This window comes from Alosa sapidissima, chromosome 13, assembly GCF_018492685.1.
Source record: "Alosa sapidissima isolate fAloSap1 chromosome 13, fAloSap1.pri, whole genome shotgun sequence".
Lineage (NCBI taxonomy): Eukaryota > Metazoa > Chordata > Actinopteri > Clupeiformes > Clupeidae > Alosa > Alosa sapidissima.
The window spans coordinates 10564003-10590471 of NC_055969.1; the positions used below are offsets into that span (position 1 = coordinate 10564003).

At 45.0% G+C, this 26469-nt stretch overlaps 2 protein-coding genes across 8 annotated transcripts in view; one reads left to right on the plus strand and one right to left on the minus strand.

Moving 5' to 3' along the window:
- On the plus strand, positions 1-21953 carry fgfr1b (fibroblast growth factor receptor 1b). 7 transcript variants are annotated; one of them, XM_042059052.1, is made up of 18 exons: positions 1-560; positions 6060-6257; positions 11255-11497; positions 12583-12669; positions 12838-13010; positions 13646-13769; positions 14008-14198; positions 14530-14680; positions 16929-17125; positions 17458-17603; positions 17939-18060; positions 18293-18403; positions 18549-18739; positions 18882-19004; positions 19188-19258; positions 19546-19683; positions 19938-20043; positions 20349-21953. In XM_042059052.1, exons 2-18 carry the CDS (start codon positions 6152-6154, stop codon positions 20526-20528), a joined length of 2460 nt encoding a protein of 819 aa, XP_041914986.1. In that variant the 5' UTR covers positions 1-560; positions 6060-6151; the 3' UTR covers positions 20529-21953. The 7 variants fall into 7 exon arrangements, with proteins under 7 accessions (XP_041914986.1, XP_041914987.1, XP_041914988.1 ...); XM_042059053.1 differs by having other exon boundaries at positions 16929-17119; XM_042059054.1 differs by lacking the exon at positions 14530-14680 and adding an exon at positions 15270-15414.
- The window catches only part of stc1l (stanniocalcin 1, like), a 21812-nt gene continuing 3243 nt past the window's right edge, over positions 7901-26469 (minus strand). Inside the window, exon 5 of the transcript XR_006021501.1 lies at positions 7901-7934. The gene's annotated coding sequence lies outside the window, so the exon portion shown is untranslated. The remainder of the gene's footprint in view (positions 7935-26469) is intronic.

Here is a 26469-nt window from a genome sequence, read left to right on the forward strand (position 1 = left end):
GCCAGGCGCATGAGGCAGGATAGAAACACAACGAAGGACTGAAAGCGGAGAGAAGCTGGAAGACAAGCAATCGGTGGCTACACTTTTCATTTTCCAACATATGAGCGTGCGTGCTGGAAAGTTGTTTAGCGAAAGAGACAGACCTTAGCCTTATTAAGAAAAAAAATAACTTTTTGGTCTGTTTAGAGGGGGAACACGTCGCCATCCCCCTTCCGAAACAATAAAGCAGAGTTTCCCACGGTTTTGTTAAGATCAGGTTCGTCGAAATGCGCATAGTTCAGTTTAATGCTAATTTATGCTGTTTTATTATCTAGTTAAGCAACCATTTTGCTTTGTTAGTTTACTTAATAAGGGGCATTCACGAGTGATGTTTGAACGGTGACTTTAGATTTCACTCCGCGCAACTCGATTTTCGTTCTATGGACATTCCTGGACGCATTGTGGCGCCCAGCTTCTGCCACTCAAACTATTGGAGGATTTAGGATCTGCAGCACTTCACAAAAACGCACAACGTTACCCCACTTTGCTGACAGTAAATATACGTGGAATAGGCTAATCGGGTAAGTTCGTCTGCTGTTATGTTCATCTTGCAACCATGCTGGGTTTACTGTTGCAAACATTTCTTATCGAATAACGTTAGGCTAGCCTACCTTTAAAAGGTGGGCCAGAGCTGATGTGATTTGTTGCTGTAGGCTACCAGTCTTGCATTTGTTCGCCTTTTCTTCCTCGAATAAAAAAATACACTGAAGATTTACCTTACATCAATATCAGAAATCCAATGTTACTCTGTGTAGACTGCATAGTTTTTTTTTTAATTCGCCCTGAGATTCATCCAATCCATATAGCCTACCCAGTGAATGCAAATAAACGTTGTAGTTACTATGTACCTAGTGTAGGCTACTAGTATTACATTAGTTGACTAATGGAGATACATTGTATCCTACACCAACTCCCAGTTTGTTTCCGAATGTGTTGCATATCTTTGACTCTATCAGGTTGTAATGAAATAGCATAATGAACCATTTTGGTCACTGGTAGTTTTAGGGTGTGAATGTCTGCTGCATGCGGTCCCAGCGGTTTCCTCCACATAAACATCAGAATTCATATAGAGGCGGTTTATGAATTCAACCAGCTGGTGATTCTAGAATGTGCTCCGAGTATCCCCACACAAGATTAAGCTTTTAAAAACTACACATAAAATCCACATTTTGTCGCAAACTACACCACTTGCCATCAGTGTTAGCCCATCTGTGGAGAGTTTGATTTGGTATGAAGTTAACGGTTCTCTAATTTGAGCCTATAGTCCAATTATTGCTCCTTTAATCAGTTGTTCGAAATGAATTATTAACCTCGGTCAGGTCTCCTCGCAGCTTGAGGAATGGCATTAGAATACCTCATTGTTTTGGCATGTGGTTATTTTGCATACCAATGTAAATGAAAATGGCCCTTCGGCCTTCGTGACGTTTTAAATATGCGAGGGTTGTTGATAGGTCTAGGTGCCTTGATGTTTTGGAGGAAAAAAAACAGAGAAGTTGTAGTATAACTATAGTTTGGAAAACTATGTAATTTCACTATCATGGTAGGCCTATATGTAGCCTAACATCTTGTATCTCTCAATACTCAATGCAGTTCACATAGGCTATGTCAGTGTTCCACAGGTCAGAGTTCAGTGTTCCAGAGGTCTAAAACTTAAATTCAATTCTCTACTGGTGTTTATAATGTTTAAAATACTCATCTTGGGGTGCTTGCCTCTATTCAGGAGTATTTTCCCCACTGACACAGGTTGATTGATATTTTCCATGCAGTGTTGCTGCACAGAGAACGGACTAAACTATCTAAATATAGGAATGACTTTGAGTTTTGGTGGACTTAATCATTTGGGACTAGTGATTTAGTAGGCAGCGTTCTCTCTTTGTCTCTAGAGCTCCAGCAGCCTCAGGTGAAAGTGTTGGCACAAGCCCCAGGCCGTTTCAGCACTGCTCAGTCTGTGAGTTATAGCTAAGTGGCATACCCTTCCTTGGCATCTGGAGGAAGGCCAAATTGAATGACTAACTTTGCCTTGCGCTGAAAGAGGATCCCGCTCGGTTTCTGCACCTGGTCAGGCTGTGTTGCTCTCCACCATTTCTCCGTCAACCCCCTCCCCTTCCCCAGAGCAGCCACTGTGACTACCTCTGCCGGTTCCTGGGAGTGCTGATTCCCGCTAATGCTGCCTCCGTGTCATTTTCTGGGCTCTGATAAGAGCAGTGGAATGGGATGCCATTCCTGGGCAAGCTCAGGGAGTTGGCTGTGTAGCTCCAAGAAGGCTCTCTTGCTTCTGGTGAGAGAGAGAAGACATCTCTAACCTCATTTGGGTCACTGGAATAGTCATTGGTTATTGTTCATAATGGGTTTTTGTAGATGATGTATGCATCAGCTGCCATTTATATGTTTACATTTGTACCTGTTTATATTAGCAACACAATGTGTTGTTGATTATTCCCAGAACAGACCACAACTATAGAATAAAATGCCTGTTGAAAATGCCAGTTGTATGTACATTAACATTGAAATTTAGACTGAGCCTGTTTGAGCGATTGTTCATAATAGTTCTGAGGAGTTCAACTCCCCAACAAAAGGACGGGGCCTTAAGCCTGGAGGTGCCACTTCATGGGTGGGTTGAGGGGACTTCCGTGGGAATCTTAGCAGCTACAGGTGAAAGGCGCCTGGATGAATTATCATCGCAGACGAGGAGGAGGAGGATGGATGAGGTGGGGAGAGACTAAGACTGAGTAGAGACAGGGTCCCTGTCTCGGAAAACAAACACAGAGCTGAGGAATGTCATGCATGGATGCAGGAGCTCAGTAATTAAGAGCAAGGGTTCAGCTCACAGGGGGGTAGAGAGTCGACCCAAACCTTTAATTATCACAAAGGGCTTATTCACTGGCTTTACCCCCAGCTACCCCCACCAAAGCCTAGGTAGGAAGAAGAGGATTCAGTGTGCCTGGGTGGTAAATATTTAGCCAAATATAAGCCTAACATACCTATTGTTTTCATAGTGACTAGTGTTTTGCACACCATTTGGCATGAAGTGTTGTAACCTCTCACTTGTGCTTGTCAAATTTCATCAACCTGTAAACTTCTCTTGGTGGTGTAAGCAGTTCAGCTTTCTCCATTACAGAATTTCTCCTCCTCTGGTCTGTTAGATTATTCAATATTTCAGTCATTGTCTCAGTGTAATGTCCCTCAAATCTTGGACAGATAACTATTCACTTCTGGCTTGAGATATGTAGTAAAACAAGCAGTAAAACTTTCGGTATCCATAGTTGTGAGGTAGCTCCTGTGGTATTTTCCACCTCACAGGTAATAGACTTTGACAGAGCTGTACAGGTGTTGCTGACTGTGTTACCATGACGGCAGGAGTGGGAGGCCTACTTTGAGTCATGAGCATGTGTGTGTGTGTGTGTGTGTGCGTGTGCGTGTGCGTGTGTGTGTGCGTGTGCGCGCGTGAGTGTCTGTGTGTAGGTGTAGGTGTGTAGGTGAGGCTCTCTGGAAAGGAAGTTCAGGAAAGACGGAATCTCATTCCGAGAAGAAACATTGAGGGCTGTGAGTCGAAAAGTTGAATCTGCTTCCCAAAAACGGCAGCCATCTGTGGGGGTTCATGGGACAAGGCCAGTCGCGAATGAAAAAAAAAATATTCCTATTCGCAAATGCTGGGCACAGGCACTCCTCTGCTAATCCCTCGTGTATGATAGAGAAATTAATCATCTTCCAGAAAGATCTCGGCATTCTCTCCTGCTGACACACCCATCATGCAAGGTCACACTGGTGTTAAAACATAGGGACTGTGTGTGTGTGTGTGAGTGAGTGAGTGAGAGAGAGAAATCTGTATGTGTGGCCATGCAACTATTTGTGAGACACATAATTTGAATGTACATTTGGGAGAGGTAAACAAATCAAGGCAAGAATGAATCTAATGTCTGATTGACCTCAGGCTTGTTGGCTAAATCATTTATTGCCATTCCCATAACTTTGCTTAATGCAGTCTCGCTTTTGTAGAGTCTATTTTAATATTTCTCGTGTTGCCAGAAATGCATATAAGGTGCTGAGATTTCTCACAGGAAAGTCACTGCAGTAACTTTTGTTTTCATGAATCTTTGTGGAGGCTCTCATTAATTTAAGAGATTTTTAAAGTTTACTGCTGGAGAGAGTTATAGGCTCCCTCAATGAAGTGAACTGCATTAATGATATCTTCATAAACCTGATGCACGTGGCCGCTCGGCATTTTTCATTTAAGGGTCGGAGCCTGCATCGGCGTTTTTATCGCTTTGCAGGAAAAACCCTGAAGGACGAAGACCTATAGTGTGATGAACACTTTGCCGTTTAGGCCGTAAAATCAGACCCCAATAATGTATGGACACGCTTCATTCATCACTTTTACGAGTCCATCTCAACACAGTCTTGATATCACAGCAGAGAAAGAGGAAGTGTATTTTTTCCCCTCTCTCTTGCCGTCCAGAAGCAGCAGGGGACGGGCTGAGGCCAAAACATGATAGGACATGAAGACGTATGTCAATTAGACCATGTCCCCATGGAGAGCTGACCTGAGGGTCCAGAATCTTTTTACAGCCTTATAGACTTTGAGTAGCCAAGCGCCATGCAGTGCCCTGACAGGAGTTCTGCCTGTTTTAGCCCTGGCCACAGGCATGCTCTTGGTGAGAGGACATCAGAATCAAGAGCCAAGCTCATATATTTGGCTAAATAGAGGAGAAAACTGGAAATATAAAAAGCTTCTGCATTCATGCTCATTTTCCTAAAGAGATTTAGTTTTCTTCCACATGGATTTGAGAGGCAAGACAATCTAATATGTGAAACATATTGTTTTAGATATAGTATATATATAGGTATTGAAGGAGAACTTATGGAAGGGATACAAGTTGGTCAGATGCCAGTCAGCAACACTGCCCTTATTTTAGAAAGCATAACAAATGGATATAATTGGAGTTCTGTGTGTTGCTTTCTCTCAGGGGAGTTTGGAGAGGCAGGGAACAAGTGGGAGCAAATGGTCATTTGCCTAATGGTCGGAGGAGGGTGGCATTAAAAACAACTCTGGGATGGCCAGCCCTTTGTTGTGGGACGTTTGGCTGGGTCTGAGGCGTTGTTGGCCTCCGAGAGGAAACAAGTGACAAGTGGCAATCCCTGGGGGGGATAACATTAACAGATGTGTGCTTCACACTTCATAGACCACCTCTCAACACCTCCTCACAGCTGCTCTTAGCCGTACCGCTAACAGCTATTGCTCTATGAGCTTCCCCCTAAGGAGGTCTACTTATTTTCAAGCTCTTTCAGGCAGAATAGAAATAAACTTCTACAAGTAAATAACTCCTTAAAAAGTGTTCTTTGTGAAAAAGGTTGGTGATGCCTGAAACCACATCTATTTTTCTATTACCGGCGAGAGTGTTTTTATACACGGTGAATTGAATTCACTTCTGGGTCCAGCCCTTGTGTGTATGTTTTGGAAAGATGCACTGTAAAAACTCATTAATCTTCTTCGGCTTTAATAAACACTGAAAGGGACTGTGGTTTAAGGGGAAGCATTAGTGCCCACCAGATGGAGTTTATAACGGGGTGGCTTTATGGTTTTAGCCAATCAGATAGATCTGGTCTTTGTACCAAGAGCTTTATGGATGGGGGGACTGCTGCTGCTGCTGTGGCTGCTGGTCGTCAGTGGACACGGTCAGGAGAAGACGCTCACTGCGGCTGTCTCAAGGAGTGGCTGAACAGACATGAACTGCACCCTAGTTATGAGTTATGGGAAATGGAAAAATGTAGCCTAAGATCAGCCAGCAGGCTTGATCCCAGGGTCAGTGGGTCAGCTGTCTGAGGGAACACAACCCTTCAAAATAAACGTTCACTGAACTCAATGTTAGTTTGGATATAAGCAGTTTGGATTCAATACATCATGAGAGGCAATGGGGGAAAAAAATAATCGGTCACTTTCAACCCACTCTTCTCCAAAGTCTAATGTTATGATGTGGTCTCTTTGGTTGTTTGATGCTTACATATTCTCTCCCCCTTGACAGGTAGCTCACCTGCAGCGGAGCACATGGCCTTGTGCTGATGCCCCCAGCTGTCTGTCTGAACACGTCGCCCGTGCCTTGCCTCTGCCAGTGGAATGGGCACCCACAGAATGCTGCTGTCATGGAGTCTGCTCCTCCTGTGGACCGTGCTGACCCAGCTGCCGACAGGGGCGCGAGCGAGACCGGCCGTCACCGATCAAGGTACCCACTGACGCATCCCTGCATGCCTAAGGCCTCAGCCACCTGTGGGTGTGTGTGTGTGTGTGTGGGGAGGGGGGGGGTCGGAAGGGTTTGTTCTGGTGCTCGTCTGTTACCTTTTGCCTGGAGTTTCTTCTTGTTTTCCTTGGGATTAGCCAGATGTGAATGTGTAGGACTTCCGTCTCTTTGAAAACCAGTGCATAAACACAAACACACACACACACACACACACACACACACACACACACACACACACACACACGCAAACACACACACACAATTCAGCATAACAAGAGTTTGCGGGTGCTTCAGAAATGACGTCTTTGTTATCCTGCCTTCCCTGGCATCATTATTCCACTTTATGATTTGGTTAACATCCACTGTGTGGTTTAACCTTTTATTCTGCTGGATCAGAATCTGCTGGAAACTTGGAATTGGTGCTGTGATTTCATTATTCCACACACACAGCCCTCTTGTTTGTCTTTCCACTTGTATAAGATGACAGTATCTTTGTCAGCTCTTTCAATAAATTTGATCCAAACATTAATTTTCTCCAACAAGCTAGTGATGCTCAGATATTTGTTTGTTAAGCCAAGACTAGGACCCGTAATAGATATGGGTGTGTTTAATACTGAGCTGTGTCATATAAACATTATTTTTATAATATAACATAGGCTCCAGATAATTTTCTTTGAGCATGGGGTTGCTTATGAGTGATTGATGGTCTGGCTCTCACTTGGAATGACTTAGGTCAAAAATGATATGGGGGTCGTTTGATGTGAAGCGAACAGAGGACCCCGTCTCCTATGGCAGCCATCTTGGCGTCTCGGCTCCTTCGGCTGTTGCCAGCTCTGTTTTGATGTGGAGTTAACTAGCATGGCTGGAACTCATCAGGCCCCTTTACGCTTTCACGTTCCAGATGCTAATGACTAGCAGTTTTCCTTTTTTTTTTCTCTTCCTGCTCTCTCTCTCTCTTTGTCTCACACGTTCCTTGGCTTTTGTTGTTGTGCATGCTTTTCTTGAGAAGTTGGACAAGGCCTCTGTTTGCCTCCCGTGATGTATGAATTACACAGACTATGTAATCTTTGAACGATAGACTTGAAAGGATAAGCTCAGTATGTGAAAGCGTCTGGGTCTCAGATGAAATAAGACTTCAGATTATTTTGTGTGGATACACAGTGTATACCCTGCTCTTCCCATTTGACAAGAATTTTACAGTAATGCCTTTTCCACGTCTCTGTCTGTTTTTTTTGTCTGAGCAATGCAGACACGATTAGCATTACACTGGTATTCCACAGTATGGTGGTAAGCGACCATAGTCCTCACATTCAGTCAAATGTGTGTAGTGTTCTCATTCAAATGGGAGGGTTAATCACTCCTAAGGATGTCTGATGCAAGCACAGCCTAGCGAGGGTCGGCGTGGCTGAAATTGCTTGCAATTAAGAAACTTAAGCGAGTGCAATTGCCTAAACAAAGCCCAAGAGAATTATACCCTGCGCTTAAATATCCGTCTCAGGGGTAGCTCCCTCTGTCTGGGTTTGGAGGGTGCTTATGTCCTTATGTGCTCACACCTGTGTGTGTGTGTGTGTGTGTGTGTGTGTGTGTGTGTGTGTGTGTGTGTGTGTGTGTGTGTTTGTGTGTGTGTGTGTGTGTGAAAGTGTGTGTATGTGTGTGGGATAGCTGAAAGAAGGGCTTTATCATAAGTCAGTGATATGGAAGTGTAGGAATCTGGGCGTCTTTTGTGGAAGATGGGGGGGGTCTTCTCCTGTGCACCTCCCTTTGTTTTGTCGAGGTATTTGGTGTCAGGCAGGGAAGAGCTATCTGCCAGGGAAACTATAAATTAACGTACCAGTGGCCAAAAAAAGAGAACAAAACAAAAAAGGTTGGGTCTCCACCCTCAGGCCGATGTTCACCTTGGAGATCATGTTTCTGGGAATCATGGGAGTTCTCTTCGGCAGAATGAGCAAAGGGACAGGGATTGATGGTTGGCTTTAGCCATGGGAGCAGCCCGGCTAGTTATCATGGGAATCTTTTTTTCTTCCAAGGGCGCAGGGAGTAGTCAAACTAGTTAGTGTGAAGAAGTGTAGTCTTTCTCTGGGATAACCTGAGCCTGATACCTCCCCTGTCCATACTGCAGTCCTTATGGGGGTGTTTGTGGTTGTAATTCCCACAACGTATCGGCACATATGCTGCAGTGGTGGCACATCAGCCCATAACACACACACGCACACACACACACACACACACACAGATGCAATGCTTTGCACTCACTGGGTCACAGCTTGAGTGACAGCCTAATTTCATGACTCGTGGGTTGGCAGGGAAATAACCCAGCCACGGACTTTCCACATGTTTCCCCTTTGATTTGTTTTTGTTAGCTTTTCCTCTCTTTCAGTCTCTCTTTCTCTCTCTTTCTCTTTCTCTGTCCTTTCTCCTTCCTGCTCTTAGTGCAATGTTGAATACTTTTCAGTGAGAGACCTGGACGCTGCAGTCTGGCAGTCCACAGCACTATTTACTGCTCGGGCAGGAAATCCCAACAGCAATCCACTAGGCCGATTGCTTCCTCTGTGGAACCTCGGCCAAGTTCGATGCCGAACACCAAATCTGGTAGATTAACTACACTGTCACACACGATTTGACTAGCTGCATTTTGCAGTAGAGCGCAGTTTGTGCAGCGTAGTCTGAAAATGTTAAGTCTCACAAGGGGGTTGTGAGCAAAAAAAAACATGGCAGGCATAGCTCTGGGAGTTTTTGTGAGAAGAGTTTTAGGAAATCAGATGGTCTGAATTATCCCTGCTGAATAGGGGCTGAAACTCAATCCTCTCTTTTCAGGGCCTGACTAGTTGAGACCTGCAGTTTTAGGATGAACCTTGGGCAGAGATGACGCGATGTTTGTCTGTGAATTTGAGCAGAATATTTTGGTTGGTCAGGCTGGCTCTGGAATTACATGATAGCCCAAATAAAAACCTGACTCCTTTCAGACCGAGTTCCCCCTTTCCTCCCATGAAAGCATTTTTTTCAGCTTCACACATGCAACCATCTGTTTTACAGCTGAACTTTTGTTGCCTTTTTCTGTCAAAAGAACTCATGTATATAATACCTTTTTGTTTTGCATCCCACAACGTCCTGTTTTATGTCAGTGCACAAAAACATCTAAATTGAACTTAGGTTCGTTTTTTTTTTTTTTTTTAAGTCATGGCGGGGCTCCAGAAACAAAAGCTGCTACGAATTTCCGACCCTTCTGCCACCCCGTCTGGAGATTTTATGCCCTTCCCTTTGCATCACTCTCTCTTTCCCAACGTGTTGTTGACTGGTTCCAATTTTGAAGAGAGAACAGATTATGTTTGTTGTTCATGGCTGCCCTGTCTTTGTCCTATCTCCAGTGGTCTGTGCTTATGTTCAGAGATATGTTCTGAATGCAGGCCTACACAGACCGACAGGGAGGGTTGCTGCCCATTCGCACCCTTAATTACAATGCCTTGTTGGTAATTTATGAAGAGGGGCTGTGGCCTTAGGTCAGACCCCATAGTTCTAGATGCCTGTTACCCAAAACTCGGTGTAACTTTGTGAGAGAAAAGATACATTTGTTATATTCTCAGGAGTAGGGTGTGTATTTTGTCCTGTTTGCTCAGGCTCTTAGACCGATGATAAAGAGAAAATCGGAAGAAGTTATAGCTAAGTAAATAAAATGAAACAAGAGTGCACATTGAAGCACATTGATTTTTTTGACTGCACTATTGACTGTGCTTATCAAAACGACTAGGTCCGTGTAGACCCAAGCATGCGCACTCCCATCACTGATTTCTCTGCTCTGATAAGTCACTGGAATGTTTACCAGCGGTTCTATCAGCAGGACCGTCTGGAGGAAACGAGGTAACAGGCTCGAGATCAGCCCAGGGAGAGGGAGAGGGTTCGTACGGGAATTGAGCTGGGGAAAGGGGAGGGTTGGTTGGGGGGTAGAGGGGGTCGCACTGTTTCGAGATCAGATCTGAATTCGTATTGGGGGAGACGTGCCCTCACGCAGCTCGCTTCCCTCCATAGCCTCCTGCACTTCATTCAGGGCTGGGTTTTTAAGCAGAAAGCTGATCCTACCCCCCTTAGCCCTTTTTCCTGCCGGGATTAAGGGGCCTGTGATCCAGGAAATACCTCCCCTTGGCTCAAGTAGGGTTTCCATGACAACTGGCAGGGGAACCTGCTGCTACAGGCCTCCCTGCCTGTCTTTAAACATACCCCCCCCCCTCCACTCCCTGGATACCCCACCAACCCCCTCACTTGCCACGGGACCCTCCTGCATTGTTAGACATGTTGCTGAGACAAAAGGAAGGGGATTGGTTTGTTTGACAATTACGATGACCTTAAGCAGGACGGCTGCTTTGGTTTTGAATGAGTATTTTGAGAAACAAAAGTCATGTGTGCTTGGACCTCTATAGCATCAGAGCTTCTCTGGCTTTTGTGTTTACATGAAGAGGGGCTGACTTCATTTCAATCTCAAATGCCTTTAATGAATAAGAGAAGTTAATCTTTCAACTGTTTCCTTTCCTTATTCACAGTGGCCCACAGTTGTAGGTACTTTTGCATACACATCTAAAGTCCTCCTCCTTTTTCACATTAAACCCAGCGACTCCCAGTGGCACAGTTTGATGGAATATTCATATACAGGCCTCAATGATGTAAATATGTGTACGTTTTAGAATTTATTTCACAGAGGGCTGCTTCTATGTGTGTGTCCTCTCTGGCCCCTGTCGGTCTACCCTCTGCTTTCACATTTGGGGGATTCTTCAGTCTGTCTCTGGTCAGCGGTGGCTTTTCATTGGCTGGTGCACTGTTTTATTTGGTGGCGGTTTTTCCTTTTTCGGAAAAAAAACTTTAGCAGCTATTGTCCCTCCAGTCTTGGGGAAAAAAATATAAAATCTTTTTTCGTTGTCTCCAAAGCCCCAGACACCCAAATGCATGCCATTTTTTTTTTTTTTTTGTTTGTTTGTTGTTTCGTCCACCACTAGTCCAGTCGGAGGTGAAAATGGAGCTGTACACGTTGTTCCCGGGAGAGCGTTTAGTGCTGGCATGCTTCGAGCCTGCAGAGGCGCAGCAGGAGGTCAGGTGGACCAAGCAGGGGGTGCCGGTGGCTCGCGAGGGCCGCGTGCTGGAGATCGAGGCCGCAGAGCCGGCAGACTCGGGCCTGTACGGCTGCTTTAGCCACGGCCCGCGGGGCAACCACAGCGCCTATTTCGCAGTGAACATCACAGGTATGTGCCACATGCTCTGGTGGAGGTATGTGTGAATGACCTTTATGGAGGAAAGCCAATGAACAAGGTCACAGGGTCAAAGGCTGTGAAAGTGCACAGCAGTTATCCTTCCCCCAACTATAAGGAGTATGAATGGTAAACAACTATAAAGTTGTAAAGTTAAACAACTCTTGAACAATCTATCTATCTATCTATCTATCTATCTATCTATTTATCTACCTATCTATCTATCTATCTATCTAAAGAGCATAAATGGTAAACAAATGTTGTCAAAAAAGTTCTTGGCATAACACATCCAAATCCAGACACAAGTGGATTGAAATGATAAAAAGGATTTATTTTAATGGGCTACAAGAATTTAAAAAACAACACAGACATGTATCAGCTTGCCCCCTTCGGGGTGTGTAAGGAGTCCTATGTTTGGTTCATTCATTTATTAATTTAGCTGATGCTTTTATACAGAGCAGCCGACAAAAGGTTAGATGGCTCTCTTCATAATTCACTTTACTTAAATAGTCTTTGCATGGAATGCATTTGTGAATCATGCTGATTGCTCGTGTGAAGGCACCATCGGAGCCCAGAGCCTGGAGCCTGGAGAGGTGGACTCTCTGAACCCCCGAGCTTCTGAGCGCTCTGACAGGCATCTCCTTATGAATCGCCTCACAGTGAGGCAGTGTGAGCATGAGCCTGAACCGCGTCTTGGAGAGACGCCTTGATGGTGACTCACGTCGTTTGAGTTTGCATACGCCACTGACGCAAGTGGTCAGTGCTCAGAGCCAGGCCCTTCTCCACTGAGGGCACAGCTGGGAGAGGCAGGAAGTGTTTGAAGGATCATTTTTTTACTGTGTTGCAAAGCAAATATTTAATTGAAAAATGATGTTTGTTTTTACTGTATGTTTTCTGAAGTGTACAGATGTCTTTTAAACATTTAGTGGTTGAAAACGAATATGTGAATTAGTCAAAATGCTTTGTATCTTTCCCTTTGCAAACCCTTACCCTTGCAAACCTTTGCATCTTACTGTAGTAATGAGGGAAGTGAGAATATCTTTTCACTAAACACTAAATGTTCTTCTCTTTATCTGCAGCTGATGCAGTGGCATCGTCTGAAGATGAGGATGATGATGAGTCTTCCTCGGAAGAGAACAAACTCTCAAGCAGCCAGAAGCTTCTGCGTAAGTCTAAATACACATGCACTTCTCTGTTTGTAGAGCAAATATGTACGTTTGTCAATGTAATCCCATCTATGCAACTTGTAGCTCTGAGTCGTTCATTTATTTGCACACTCCTGTTAGCTCAACTAACCTCTAGAACTTCTCCTCCCATCCTGTCCTGTTCTCCAGCAATGGCACCTAGGTGGGCTCAGCCTGAGAAGATGGAGAAGAAGCTGCATGCTGTCCCTGCCAGCAAAACGGTCAAGTTCCGGTGCCAGGCCAATGGCAACCCCACGCCCTCTCTCCGCTGGCTGAAGAACGGCAGGGAGTTCAAACGGGACCATCGCATCGGTGGCTTCAAGGTGCATCCACCACCACTTTACAGCTATAGTCTTCACTTCATTTCACCAGATCAGTCGCGATCAGTCCTAACAGAGACGTTATACTGTCTTATCATCCCTATGCTGAATATTCAATCCCAGCCAAGGTTTCTGTGTGTGCGTATGTGTGTGTATGTGTGTCTGGGAGTTGGGTTGGGGGAGGGGTGGTTTACACCCTGACTGTGAGGCGAGAAGTTGACACCTCGCCACACAATGGGCAGGTGTGAGCTGCTAAATGGGAATGCCCCCAGGGAAAGCCACCTGAGCCGCCCCCCACCCCCCACCCTGCCATCACACCCCCTGATTAGAATGTACACACAAACACCACGACAGGCTTGGGTTACTCTCTTCCTTTGGCCAACCAGGAAAGCTGTCACAGGTTATCATAGATTGCTGCTCTGAAAGGAAACAAGCTCTGTGTGCATGTTTGAAAGGGCCATTTTGATTTAGATAAACAGTCTGGAAAAGAGACAAATGTATCTACAACTCTCTACAGTATCTGTAGCTCTGTCCATTCACCCACTATCGCATAGAGCCGCTGTAGATATGATGTTTACTCTCCTGCCTTCAGTTTTCCACATGTGCTAATTCCCTCTCCTCCTTACTGACCTCTCTAGCTAAGGGAGCATATGTGGACCATTATCATGGAGTCAGTGGTGCCCTCAGACAAGGGCAACTACACGTGCTTGGTGGAGAACAAGTACGGCAGCATCAACCATACATACCAACTGGATGTAGTAGGTCAGTTCAAACTTATTTTGTCACTTCATTATTCATTTGTGAATAATTCTCACTAGACGTACACTAATGTTGTGACCTGAGAAGCCTCTGATTGAGTGTGCGGAATGGCGGGCTGTACAACTGTGCACCATCCACTTAAGTGAACTTTGTTCAAGCTGTCCGATTGGATTTCTTTAAGTGGGTTTGGGTTGTGTTTCTCTCTCTCTTAACCTCTCGACCTCTCTGGTGCTCGCCGCAGAGCGCTCTCCTCACCGGCCCATCCTGTACGCGGGTCTGCCCGCTAACCGCACCGCCGTGGTGGGCAGCGACGTGGAGTTCGTGTGCAAGGTATTCAGCGACCCGCAGCCGCACATCCAGTGGCTGAAGCACATCGAAGTGAATGGGAGTCGAGTGGGGCCTGACGGCCTGCCCTTCGTCCGCATTCTCAAGGTAAGAACCAGTGACCTCTGTTTGCCAAGGAGTGCCTTTTGCTCGTAAACTCGTAAGGCCCTTTTCAAGTCATCAATAAACAGAAAGTATTATTCCTCAGTAGTAAATGTTTTATGAGTAGTACAGAAAGTTAGTCCGTCTTTGTGCATTAACTTTTAACTTGGCGTATGGATGATGATAATAAGTTAATCATTAAAATAATCATATAACCATGACATATCACATGAGATGAAATATGAAATGATATACATTTTTCTGATTCTTAAAAGAAGAAATGTCAGTCATGGGAGAACCACCTTTTTCATGGCTGCTTTTGTTTTGTGGTCCCCAGCACTCAGGGGTCAATAGCTCGGACACCCAGGTGCTGACCCTCTACAATATCACTGAGGAGGAGGGGGGCGAGTATATATGCAAAGTGTCCAATTATATAGGAGAGGCCAATCAGTCGGCCTGGCTAACGGTCCTCAGGCACAAGGCCCAAGGTAAACCTTTCAGATGGGTCGTTGCGGGCCCGCTTGTGGGCCTGGATCATGAGCATGGGTTTCCTGTCTCTCGGTTCCTTACCCCTGCGTTCTCTTGACTCTTGACTGTGCCATGGAACCTCCCAGCAGACCTAGCAAGCAGAATGTTCTAGGTTGCTGATGGAAAGTTCCATGTGGTCCATCTCTGGCGCGTGTGTGTTGAGATGGAGGTGGTTGTGGGGTTTTTGGTGGTGGGGAGGTGTGCTTCCTCCATTCTTTAGGTGGTGATGTGACGGCGCAGGTTCTCTTATGTGGTTTTTTTGGGGGGGGTTGCTATTTTATTTGGTGAGGGTGCTTCTTCTGCTCCTGCTCTCTGAAGCCACTCATGTGTCCCCCTCTCAGCTGAGGGGACTGGGACTGGAGATCGGGTCAAGGAGGGGTTGGGGTGGGATCTGCCCCCCCTTCCTCCCCCTCTCTGGGGTAGCCCTTTCTCCGCTGTCCCTTCCAGGTGCTGTTTCCCCCTCTCTCTCTCTCTCTCTGTGGTCTCTTCCTTCCTGCTCCTCCTGACATTGTGGGTGTCTGTGGGCTCTGCCTCTCTGTTCTCCCGCAGGCGGCCGGCGTCAACACCACGGATAAGGAGATGGAGGTTCTGCTCCTGAGGAACATCTCCTTCGAGGACGCTGGGGAGTATACTTGCTTGGCAGGCAATTCTATCGGGCTCTCGCATCACTCTGCATGGTTGACTGTTGTCAAAGGTATCGGTGCTTTTCCGGTCTCCCTCTGGTCCTGCTTTTCTACCTTTCTTCCACTCTGGGTCTTTACCTCAGTGATTGTTTTCTTGTGTCTGACACTTGTGTTGTAGTAGAGCCTATTTTGTGTGTTACACTCATTTTGTTAAAAATAACACAGCCATACACAAATATAGTACATTTGGGTGGACCTGACTGTTCTGAATCTGGTTGCCATTCATTTACAGGCCTGACCATTTTTCCCCATTATATTATTGTTTCATTATGGGTATCACATGAAGCCCACCTAGAAACATCTTATCTTCTAAAACCAATCAATGATTGAACACACAGACTGGGCCCTTTTACAGTGACACGTAAAAGTGTTTTGTTGGTCATTTTAGACTTGACTCATAAGTCTGCACATTCACTGCTTGCCAATATTGGGCTGAAAAAACATGTAAATATTGAATTATATATACACAGGTATCATTTAAAATTTCAAAAGTAGTTCAGTAGACATTCTGTTTACATCAGTACTTCTATGATGGATACTGTTTTATCAGCATGACTTTGGCATTGCAGTTGAAGTGTTATTTTCCTATCTACTTATAATGCTGATGCCATTTCTTCCTGTGAAATGTCCTATCAGTATATTGTTTTATGGTGTTTGAGCTGATCATTTGCATCTGTGTTGTCAGTCTCCTGGATGATCCACACATGAACATAATGATCATGCTTCTCGTCTTCTTTCAAGCACAAGTGAAATCGCTTGTGTGATCTTTCTGTAAATGTAATTCTGATTTATCACGGTGCCATTAACACTAAATGCAACATTTATATTCATTCATAATGTCTTAAACATGTCCCTTGTTCCAAGTGTTTAAAGTGTTTGTGTGTGTGTGTGTGTGTGTGTGTGTGTGTGTGTGTGTGTGTGTGTGTGTGTGTGTGTGTGTGTGTGTGTGTGAGTGAGTGTGTGTGAGTGTGTGTGCCCAAGAGAAAGAGACAGTTAGAGGTTTAATTGATCTAAGCCTTTATGGCTACCTCTGCGCAGCACACCTGAAAGCTCTCTCTGTAGACCTGCGTTTGGTGTAAAAGAAAGGAGACATGCGCTGCGTGGCCGCCCAGGGTGTTTTGGCGCACACGGGCCCGTTTCATACTTGTGCAGGGAACGGCTGCAGCCTCACACCGGCGGAGAATGTGGGGCGAAATCCTACGCCACAAAGGAGCCATTATGGTGCCACAATAGGAGTTTGTGCTGTCTTCTCAATGCCAATAGTGTCAAATGCACTGGTTGAAAATAAAGCAGGGGCCCTTGTTGCTGTGTGTGTGTGCATGTGTGTCGATGTGTGTGTGCGTGTGTGTGTGTGTGTTCATGTTCACTTCCGATGAATGGGTGGCAGCTGAATGGTTGACACGACGATCTAAATAAACTTGGGAGTTGTCTCTGGGTAAACAGAGATGTCACACCTGCTGGTTCTGTGAGTGCCTGATGTGGGGCTAGCTGTCTGACCTTTGACCTCACTGAACCCTGTCCCCAGCCATGCCCCCGACCGACGTGCCCACTCAGACCTACCTTGAGGTCCTGATCTACTGCGTGGGTTTCTTCCTCATCTCCATCATGGCCGGTGTGGCCACCATCGTCAAGATCCGCAGCTCCTCCAAGAAGAGCGAGTTCAACGGGCAGCTAGCCGTCCACAAGCTAGCCAAGAGCATTCCCCTCCGCAAGCAGGTAACAGAAAGTAGATAAGGGGTTTGAAGCTTTACTCACTAACCACTTTTTCTGCACCGCTTCAGGCTGTGGCTCTGGACAAATACACTCAGGCAAAGTGCTAAAAAAAGCGGATGTGCAATAAGCAATAAGTAAACATCCTTAGCTATGTTTTCTAGTCTGGATTTTTTAGGTAGTTTTGCTTCATCCATCAAAAGATTACAATGGCCTCTGCTTGCTGCCTTAAAGAGTACCATTAAGCAGGATACAGCTTGCTCTTCTCTTTCAATCAGCTTTGGCTTGCATTCACCCTGCGTCACTGGGTGCACAGAGTCTGACCTCTCTCTCTCTGCCTGCAGGTGTCTGTGGACTCGAGCTCCTCTCTGAACTCCGGGGCGATGCTGGTGCGCCCCTCGCGCCTCTCGTCCAGCGGGACGCCCATGCTGCCCGGTGTGACCGAGTACGAGCTCCCGCAGGACCCTCACTGGGAGTTCTTCCGGGAAAGGTAAAGGCCTGACCACCACTCACATGGGTGGCAGTCAAATCAGCTGTGTGACTGCAGAAAATCAGACGTGTGGTCGAGACAACTCTGCTCTGTGATAGAAGAAAAATCTGCTGTGTGATATAGAAAAATCTGCTGTGTGATAGAGAATAATCTGCTGGGTGATAGAGGGAAAATCTGCTGTGTGTTGGGGAATAATCTGTTGTGTGATAGAGGGAAAATATGCTGTGTGATAGAGGAGTAATCTGCTGTGTGATAGAGAGTAATCTGCTGTGTGAAAGAGAATAATCTGCTGTGTGATCTCTAACATACTGTTGTGTGGGTTGTTGTGTCCCCAGGCTGGTTCTTGGGAAGCCCCTGGGAGAGGGCTGCTTTGGGCAAGTGGTTATGGGGGAGGCCCTGGGGCTGGACAAGGAGAAGCCCAACCGTGTGACCAAAGTGGCTGTCAAGATGCTCAAATGTGAGTTAGGGGTTTACTCAGCAAAATGTATTACCACAGACTTTTATTCTATTGTATTGTTTTAGACAATAGTGGAATTGTCTGTTTTGTAAGAAGATTGGTTGCTTTTTTTATTGCACTACAACAATAAGTTATTTTAATGATGCATCTACGATCACTCAAACAATAAACCCTCAACCAAACCGCACAGTACTGGTTGCCATAACATGGAACTATGTGACTTTAATTTCAGCTGATGCCACAGAGAAGGACCTCTCGGATCTCATCTCTGAGATGGAGATGATGAAGATCATCGGGAAACACAAGAACATCATTAACCTGCTGGGAGCCTGCACACAAGACGGTGAGAGAACTTGTAGAACTGGACTTTGCTAAGAATAAGAATTTTAAGAATAACGATAAGAATAAGAATGACTTTCACTATGAATGAGAATAATGAGTCAAAATGAGTCTCCGCTAAGTAGGCATCCTACCAAATGTGTCCCCAGGGCCTCTGTATGTGATTGTGGAGTACGCCTCTAAAGGGAATCTGAGGGAGTATCTGCGTGCCCGTAGACCTCCTGGCATGGAGTACTGCTACAACCCTGACCAGGTGCCATCGGAGAGCATGTGCATCAAAGACCTCGTCTCCTGTGCCTATCAGGTGGCACGGGGCATGGAGTACCTGGCATCCAAAAAGGTGAGATTGGCAAACACACTTTGAGTTGTGACTGGCTTGTTGTAGTTAGCTTAAAGGAGAAATCCGATGTTTCTACTGAAAAGCTTGTGAATGTTTTGCAGCTGGGCTTACTTTCTTTTGTGTGTGTGTGTGTGTTTGTTAGTGTATTCACAGAGATCTCGCTGCCCGGAATGTCTTGGTCACAGAAGACAATGTGATGAAGATAGCAGACTTTGGCCTGGCCAGAGACATTCATCACATAGATTACTACAAGAAGACAACAAATGTGAGCATGAAATCATTGTTCAATCCATTTACAGATGTAAGTTATTATGTGTGCTAAGATTACCGGTATATTTGATTTGGTTAACAATTTCTATTGTTTAGAGTATATATTACTTCAGGGGTCGCTGCACTCTGCTGTGTTGATGTGAGTGATTGCTAACAGAGGCTCTATTTTGCTTCCCAGGGCCGTTTGCCTGTAAAATGGATGGCACCGGAAGCTTTGTTCGACCGGATCTACACGCACCAGAGCGATGTGTGAGTCATCACTGAAGCTCAAGTGATTAATTAATGCCTCCCTGGGTCTGTGTACCAAGCTGGTCGTATGCCAGTGTCGGCTGGGAGGGATAAAAGAAGTGTTTATTTTCACAGTCAAATGTATTAATCTTTGGTGACTGCTATAAATCTTAGTCTGGAAAGTGCCTCCGCATTATTTCCATACAGTAAATTTACCGTTACCAGATGTCGGAATCTGTCATATCAACATAGATTTTGGAAATCATTTGTGTGGCTTGCCCAAGGCTTACTCGTGATTGTTGTCGCAGGTGGTCTTTTGGGGTGCTGCTGTGGGAGATCTTCACCCTCGGTGGGTCTCCATACCCAGGGGTGCCTGTGGAGGAGCTCTTCAAGCTCCTGAAGGAAGGCCATCGCATGGACCGGCCGTCTGCCTGCCCGCAGGAGCTGTAGGTGTCACCACACAGCACGCCATTTAGGCTGATTTTGTAGCTTTCACTTCAGAAATATTCTGATAAATATTTGGTTATTTGTGCATGTGTATATTTGGTCTAGTTCAGTATTCCCGGCTTTACCAAAGTTGTTTGTGTTTCCATTAGCAACTGTTTACTCTTTTCTACCCTCCACCTCAGCTTCTAAAAAAGTTTGTGTACCGGTCTACTCTGTTTTACTGCTGCAATAAATGGGGCATTCTTCTCCTCAGGTACCTAATGATGAAAGACTGCTGGCACGCCGTTCCTACTTACAGGCCCACATTCAAACAGCTCGTCGAAGACCTCGACCGCATCCTGTCTATGACAGCCAACCAGGTGAGCACGCTGGGTCTACACACGCCCACAGTTGTAGATATTGGCTCAGGTGTCATAGATATTGGCCTTCACTCTGTAAATCTTGGCTCTGACTTTTAGATTTACTGGAATCGCTGTCTTAGCAAAACACCTTAGCTACCATAAATAAAAATGCTGACAGCAACATATGGTTAACCTACTGTACTTCTGGCAAAAGTGAAGCCAGGAAATTCGTTCCCCTCCCTCCTTAAGTTTTGTGGTATTGGAGCCCCAGTGACAGTTTGAATTTCACACCGTCTCACACTTGTCTGTGATTCCATTTGTAGGAGTACCTGGACCTCTCCGAGCATATGGATGCTCCCTACTCCCAGGTCGTCCTGGATACCCGTAGTTCTACGTGTTCTTCTGAGGTGGACTCAGTCTTCTCCCAAGATGCTGGGGTCGAAGAGCCCTGCCTTCCTGCCCCCCATTCCCAGACCACCAGTCGGACCTTCAGGAAGCACTGAAGGCCCCTCTGAAATTGCCAAATAAATTTTCCCATTTCTCCCAGGTTCCACGCTAATCTCCAGGCAAAGGTTCTGCGTCCTTTTCATAAATGCACAGTGTCACAGAAATGGTCACTCTCAAGCCTGGCATCTGATACAGAGGAAGGACTTGTGGCTAGAGCAGTGCCTCATGGGAAAATCAGAGATTTTTGAAAATAAACTGAAGGGTTTGCTCACTGCTTTCACCGAGCAGCTTTTCTCCAGTTCAAATACCTCGTCCCAGCACATGACAACAAGGGTTCGCATCTGACGGACCATTCACATTCACTATGGACAATTGGCCAACGTCAGCTGCGTGAGGAATGACTGATGGTGACCGAGTGACTGGACGAGCAGCTGGATTTCTTGGCTGGACTGTCACAGCTCTGAGGAGGACCCAAGGCCTTTAGGCTGGAAGAGACAGTTTCTACATATTCAGCTGACATTGTTGCTTCGTCTTTGCATTCTAAACACATTCATCTTTTTGGCCTTGTAGAAGGACCCGTGCATTTTCAAGCAGGCGCTTGACGTGAAGGCTCTGAAAGGCATTAGAAATGGTGTGGGCTTATAAAAGAGTGGACATCATGCCTAATAGGAACTGAACCAAAGGAGGCATTGAGCCGAAAGTTCAGGCTCTCCTTGGCATTCGATAAGTGATTCAAGTTGATCACCATACCTTTTATAGAGTAATTGTATGCCGTTTTTTTTTTTTTTTTTTCAAAAATCTGAGACCAAATCTCAGAAAAAAAGTATTCTATAATACGTTAGCCAACAGCTCTGGCTGTCTTTGTAAATACAGTTAAATTGTATAAATATTATTATTATTATTATATATATTTACTCTATTGTTTCTTTTTAATTATTTTTGTATGAGGTCATTCATTTCTATCCAAGTCAATGAAATATAGTTTTTAATGGAAAGAGTTAGTTGAGGTAAGGGTTCTCAGAAAGAGAATAAGCTATTACTGATCCAGGCCAGTTTGTATTAATAGGTGTTCAGCTTTTGATTCTTTATGCTATCCTTATGCATACAATAATATTTTGTGCAGAATAAACCTATACCAATAATGTCAAATGGACCGCATTTTCGGGTCATTGCCATGTTTCCATATGAACATCACAATGAACATGTAGATTCTTAAAAGACCTTAATCTCATCAAAGAATATCATTTTAAACATAACAATTGCTTAATGTCTGATTAATCCTAAATTAATCCAATCCTTGCTGTTAATGGTACATGCATAACTGTACATACTGTCTTAAAGCTTTTGTTCCATAGCCCAAAATTAAGAATAGTTTGAAATTATATCAAGCACATTTTTCAAAAATGCTCCTTGGATGTGGATTAACTGACAGTTAGTGTTGACAATCATCTAAAAAATATTGTTTTCATCTGTCTTCATCTGCCAAATTAGTGTTTCAACTGCCTGATTTCTATTCTTAAGCCATCTTTAATACTCTTTGTTAACATAAGTATCTGTTTATGTAGGGCACAACTGGTTAATGATTGTTGGAGGGCTGCGGACAATGACATTGTAAGATTGTATGGACTCTCATGTTGATAACATCTTATTTTTGATTAATATGCCGTGTTAATATTTATATAGTGGCTGTGCACTTATGTACAACTGGAACTCAACCAACCATGATGGCAAACACCTTTATTAAAGGAATATTAATAACATAACTGAAAATGGACTTTGAACTTTTGAGTGTGTTTGATTTTCTGGTCCTCCTTTCTGGTGTTTATCAAGGGTGGAACAGGTGTAATAGTAGAAACAGTAGGTGATCCAAACGGAGTGTTTGTCCAGAGGCAGGCTCGGGACAACAGAGAGGACAGTTGTGATGGGTTGTTGACTTCCAAGCGCATGTCCAGTGCTGCAGAGAGACTGTGAGTGGTCGTTGTGTTGTGAGGGTCTGTGATTTATGGTGGGAAGAGAGTGTTTTCTCGCCCGCACCAGTGCGCCATCAATCACGCAGGCGTTTGGCCTCCGCCGGGCCCACGCCATCGAGCGTCCCCACGCTAGCAGCAGACAAATCACCTGCGCCTCACTCCGACTCCCGCTGCTGACAAGATCAAATTGCTCGCTGCCTAATTTGAGCCAGGCGGACAGCTGAAGTGCACTGGAGGGAAGTTGTTCGAATTGACTGGGGAAAAAGTGTGTGCGTCACGAAACAGAAAAAAAAACCTCCTCCAGGGTTTTTGCTTGGACCACAGTTTTTATGGCTATCTTGTGCATGTGCGTTTGACATTCGTTCTGCAACCACAAATGTTTACCCAGCCGTAAAACAAAAGTGACAAAAGAGACTTTGTGGGAGAGCCCTATGTAAATGCAACCACAGAGTGTGCATTGTCCTGCTGACACTGGGAAAAGTGGAGACATGCGCCTGCTGGACCTTCCTGAAATTCCAGGTCCATGCACGGGTTGCGAGGCTGAGACTGGACTCTGTGGAGTGTCCTGTGTTTCCGACCACTTTTCAACACCCCCTGAGTTGCCTCCATTTCTGGGAGGGCAGAGCATAATTGTATTAATCCTTGGAAAAGGTGGCTGTTAAAAGTGACATCTGCCTGGTTTTGCCTGCCATTAGATGTCCAGTAAAACCTATCTATAGACTGCACACCTGGCTTTATGAGGGACTAATGGGCCGTGAGGTGCAATTAAGTGCCTTCCATTATCGCCTCAGACAGATGGCCCAGGAAGGCCTTGTGGACAAACAGGAGTTCAAGTGGCACTTTGCGACACCTTTTTCTGGCCACGTCTGAGATTCTCTGGCAAACATTTGTCCAAACAAATGCTATTGTTTGGGTTCCATAATCCCGTTGGCTAAGTTTGGCCAAGAGCAAACATGGCACCTAGTCACGTTTATCCATATGGCCTTGGGCTGACGTTTTGTTTGCTCTCACTTAACTCCTTCTGCAGGAGAGCTTCTCCTCCAGACTCATTTATCGTCTGTGCCCACCTTTCTGCAGCAGTCTGTTAGTTTTAATTTCAATAAAACAATATATGATCAAATTTTTTCCTCCCAAGTTATCGTGACGTTTAGTACCTTATGCACTGCAACACAGGCATGTCAAGCAGCTCTCTTGTGTTTTTTTCCTTGAACATGAGAAAGAATATATTTACACATATGCAATATTCTCTCCTCTAAACTTGACAGATTACTTACGTATGCTTGGCTTGGCTGCTTGTCGGGTGGGCAGGACATGTTGTCACCCTGGTGTTTACCGTGCCATGTCTCTGCAAGTCTGAGGGTGGCAGGAGCAATGACATCAGCCTGCAGTAGACTACGTGCTACTGTCCATCACCCACCGAGCGAGCAGGATACGCGCAAAGCCCAGGAAAGGGTGTTCCCTAACACACCACGGACGCCTAAGGAAAAGAGCTGATGGGTGGTCGCGTTGGATAAGACTTGATCTGGAACATTCCAGCCTTATCTTGCAGGACAGGGAGGCTTTTACTCCTTGTGTCAGTGTGTCAGTTGCTCCACAAGAGGGCCCTTTTATCCCTGATGCTATCAACCATCAACATCATCAATGTAATCAAAAGCTCAATACATTAACCAGGAGCTCCGTACATGCACTCTATGCATTCTACATACGCCATTGCAAACATCACACTGTCACAACAACAAATACTGTATGGCCATATCTCCATTCTGAATATGCACACAATGGTACTTGATCATGGGGGGCACATTTACCAGATGACACACAGGAGAGCAGTGCAGCAGCCATATATTTGGAATGCTAATGCAAATAGTTTGATTCTACCAGCAACACAAGCACATCAGGAGATGCAGACTAACTTCAAATTATATAAAGACCTTATTTAGACATGACGTCATGCCATACAGACATAATAGTGTGTCATTATGACGGCACATTGTATATTTCCATGGTATTGCATTGTATTTGCTTCCTCTCTGCCACCTCCACCACTATTTTGCTTTGAGAGAACTTTGCTACCATGTCAATGACACATGAGTAATGCCAGTGTGTGAATGGGTCACCAGTCCTGTCTGCGTGCCCAGCGACGTGCGACTGGAAGGTGGTCGTGCAGCACCAACGCTTCCTGTCTGGCAGTGGAGGTGAGGCGAGAGCCCGTAGCTGTCAGTCACCACGACGACCACACTGGAGCTGATGCCCTTTAAAAACACAGCCAGCTTTTTATCGCAGTGCTTCCTCTGTCTCACCACAAAAACTGGACACACTTGGTGTAGAATGGGGCATATTTTTCACACTCATTCTGAAGTGCGTCATGCCTGGCAGGCATTCCTGCAGGATGGACACTGGATCTCATAAGACACCGTCAGCTGAGGTATAAAGTAACAGTCTGAATTTATTTCATTGGCCATAAATAATCATTTTATTGGACCAACTGGATTTAATAATTTAAAGTTGATGTAATCGTGTTGGAAGAGCTCATAAATAAAGACGTTATGTCTTATTATGGAGAGTGAGCACTAGAAAACCAGCCCTGGAGAGCAGGATTCTAGTGTTTCGTTATCTTAATTCCTCCCAGCAGTTTCATTTTTTAAAAAGATGAATGCTGAGAGTTGAGGGTCTGTGGTTGAGTTGATGTACAAATCAAGGAAAGTTATTCCCTTTGTATCATCTCCCTCTCTGGCACTCTCTCCAATCTCCTACTCTTCTTTCTTGATTAATGACACGGCATCCTGTGACGAAACGATTGGATGACCGGAATGGTGGGATTATTTCCTCCTGTTTTCTGTTCCTCGAGAAAGTGGTGTTGGGAAATCAAATCACTTTTCAAGATCCAACCTGCTCTCCAAGAGTGGGCGGCTTGATTTTCTGTTTGTTTAAAGTTTGACATGATCAGTCAGGCCTACTCTCATCCTCCAACAAATCTGTACCCTCAGGTTTAAAAAAAAATATATATATATATATATATATATATATTATATTATAATATTTTAGATACACTCCGCCTTTCTTTCAATGTTATGCTTTTAGATTGTTTGTGGTTCCTAGGCTTATCAACGGCATAAATCACATGCATCAGACCATAAAACGTTGTTGTGAAAGGTGCATCTTATCTGTGTGGTCCACCACCTGCCAGATTGAGCCACCTTGTAAATAACAGCCTGCCCGTGCAGATGAGGGACAGGCTAACTGCTGCACATCTGTCTTTAGTGTTTGCATAGAGATGAGGGACAGGCTAACTGCTGCTGGCTGCTCAACAATAACCAGCCCTGCCATGCTCTCCTTCTACTCCATCTGCAGGTAGAGGAGGACATCAGGGGAGTGGGGTTCTACTGTATGTCGTGAGGAAGAGGGCTTTGGGGGCCCCTAGAGGTTGCATAGGGACTTGCCCCCAAGCTGCTTTGGCTGGCTGTTTTCCCACATGGGGTTTGTGTAATTCCATGCGGCCCACTGTGAGGTGGCAAGTTGTGATTTTGAGGTGCAGCTTAATTATGTGTGGCTGCGCAATTAGAGATGGAGAAGGGTATGTAAGGCATACCAGGGGCTTCTGTGTATAGCTGTTTTTGTCCGTATATCTCAAACACTAAATTAATCTTTGCTGACTCAAATACTTTTTGGCAGTATAGTTAAATTATCAGATGGTATCATCCATTGCATTACATTACATTACATTACATTACATTACATTACATTTGCCTGATGCATTTTTAACCAAAGCGACTAACAACATGGTTAACAGTTTAAGCTTTTTAAAGCAATTTTCACAACAATTCTAGGACAATTTAAAAAAAGGTCTAGTACAATAAGAATAAGTGCATCAGTGAGTGCTGTTTTTTAAACAATCAAGAGTCAGTTCTAGTCAGGTGGTACAGTAAGTGCTAGGATCAGCAAGACTAGTTGTAAGTAGTGCTATGAGAGTAGATGTTCTCTGAAGAGCTGCGTCTTCAGGAGTTTTTTGAAGATGGAGAGGGATGTC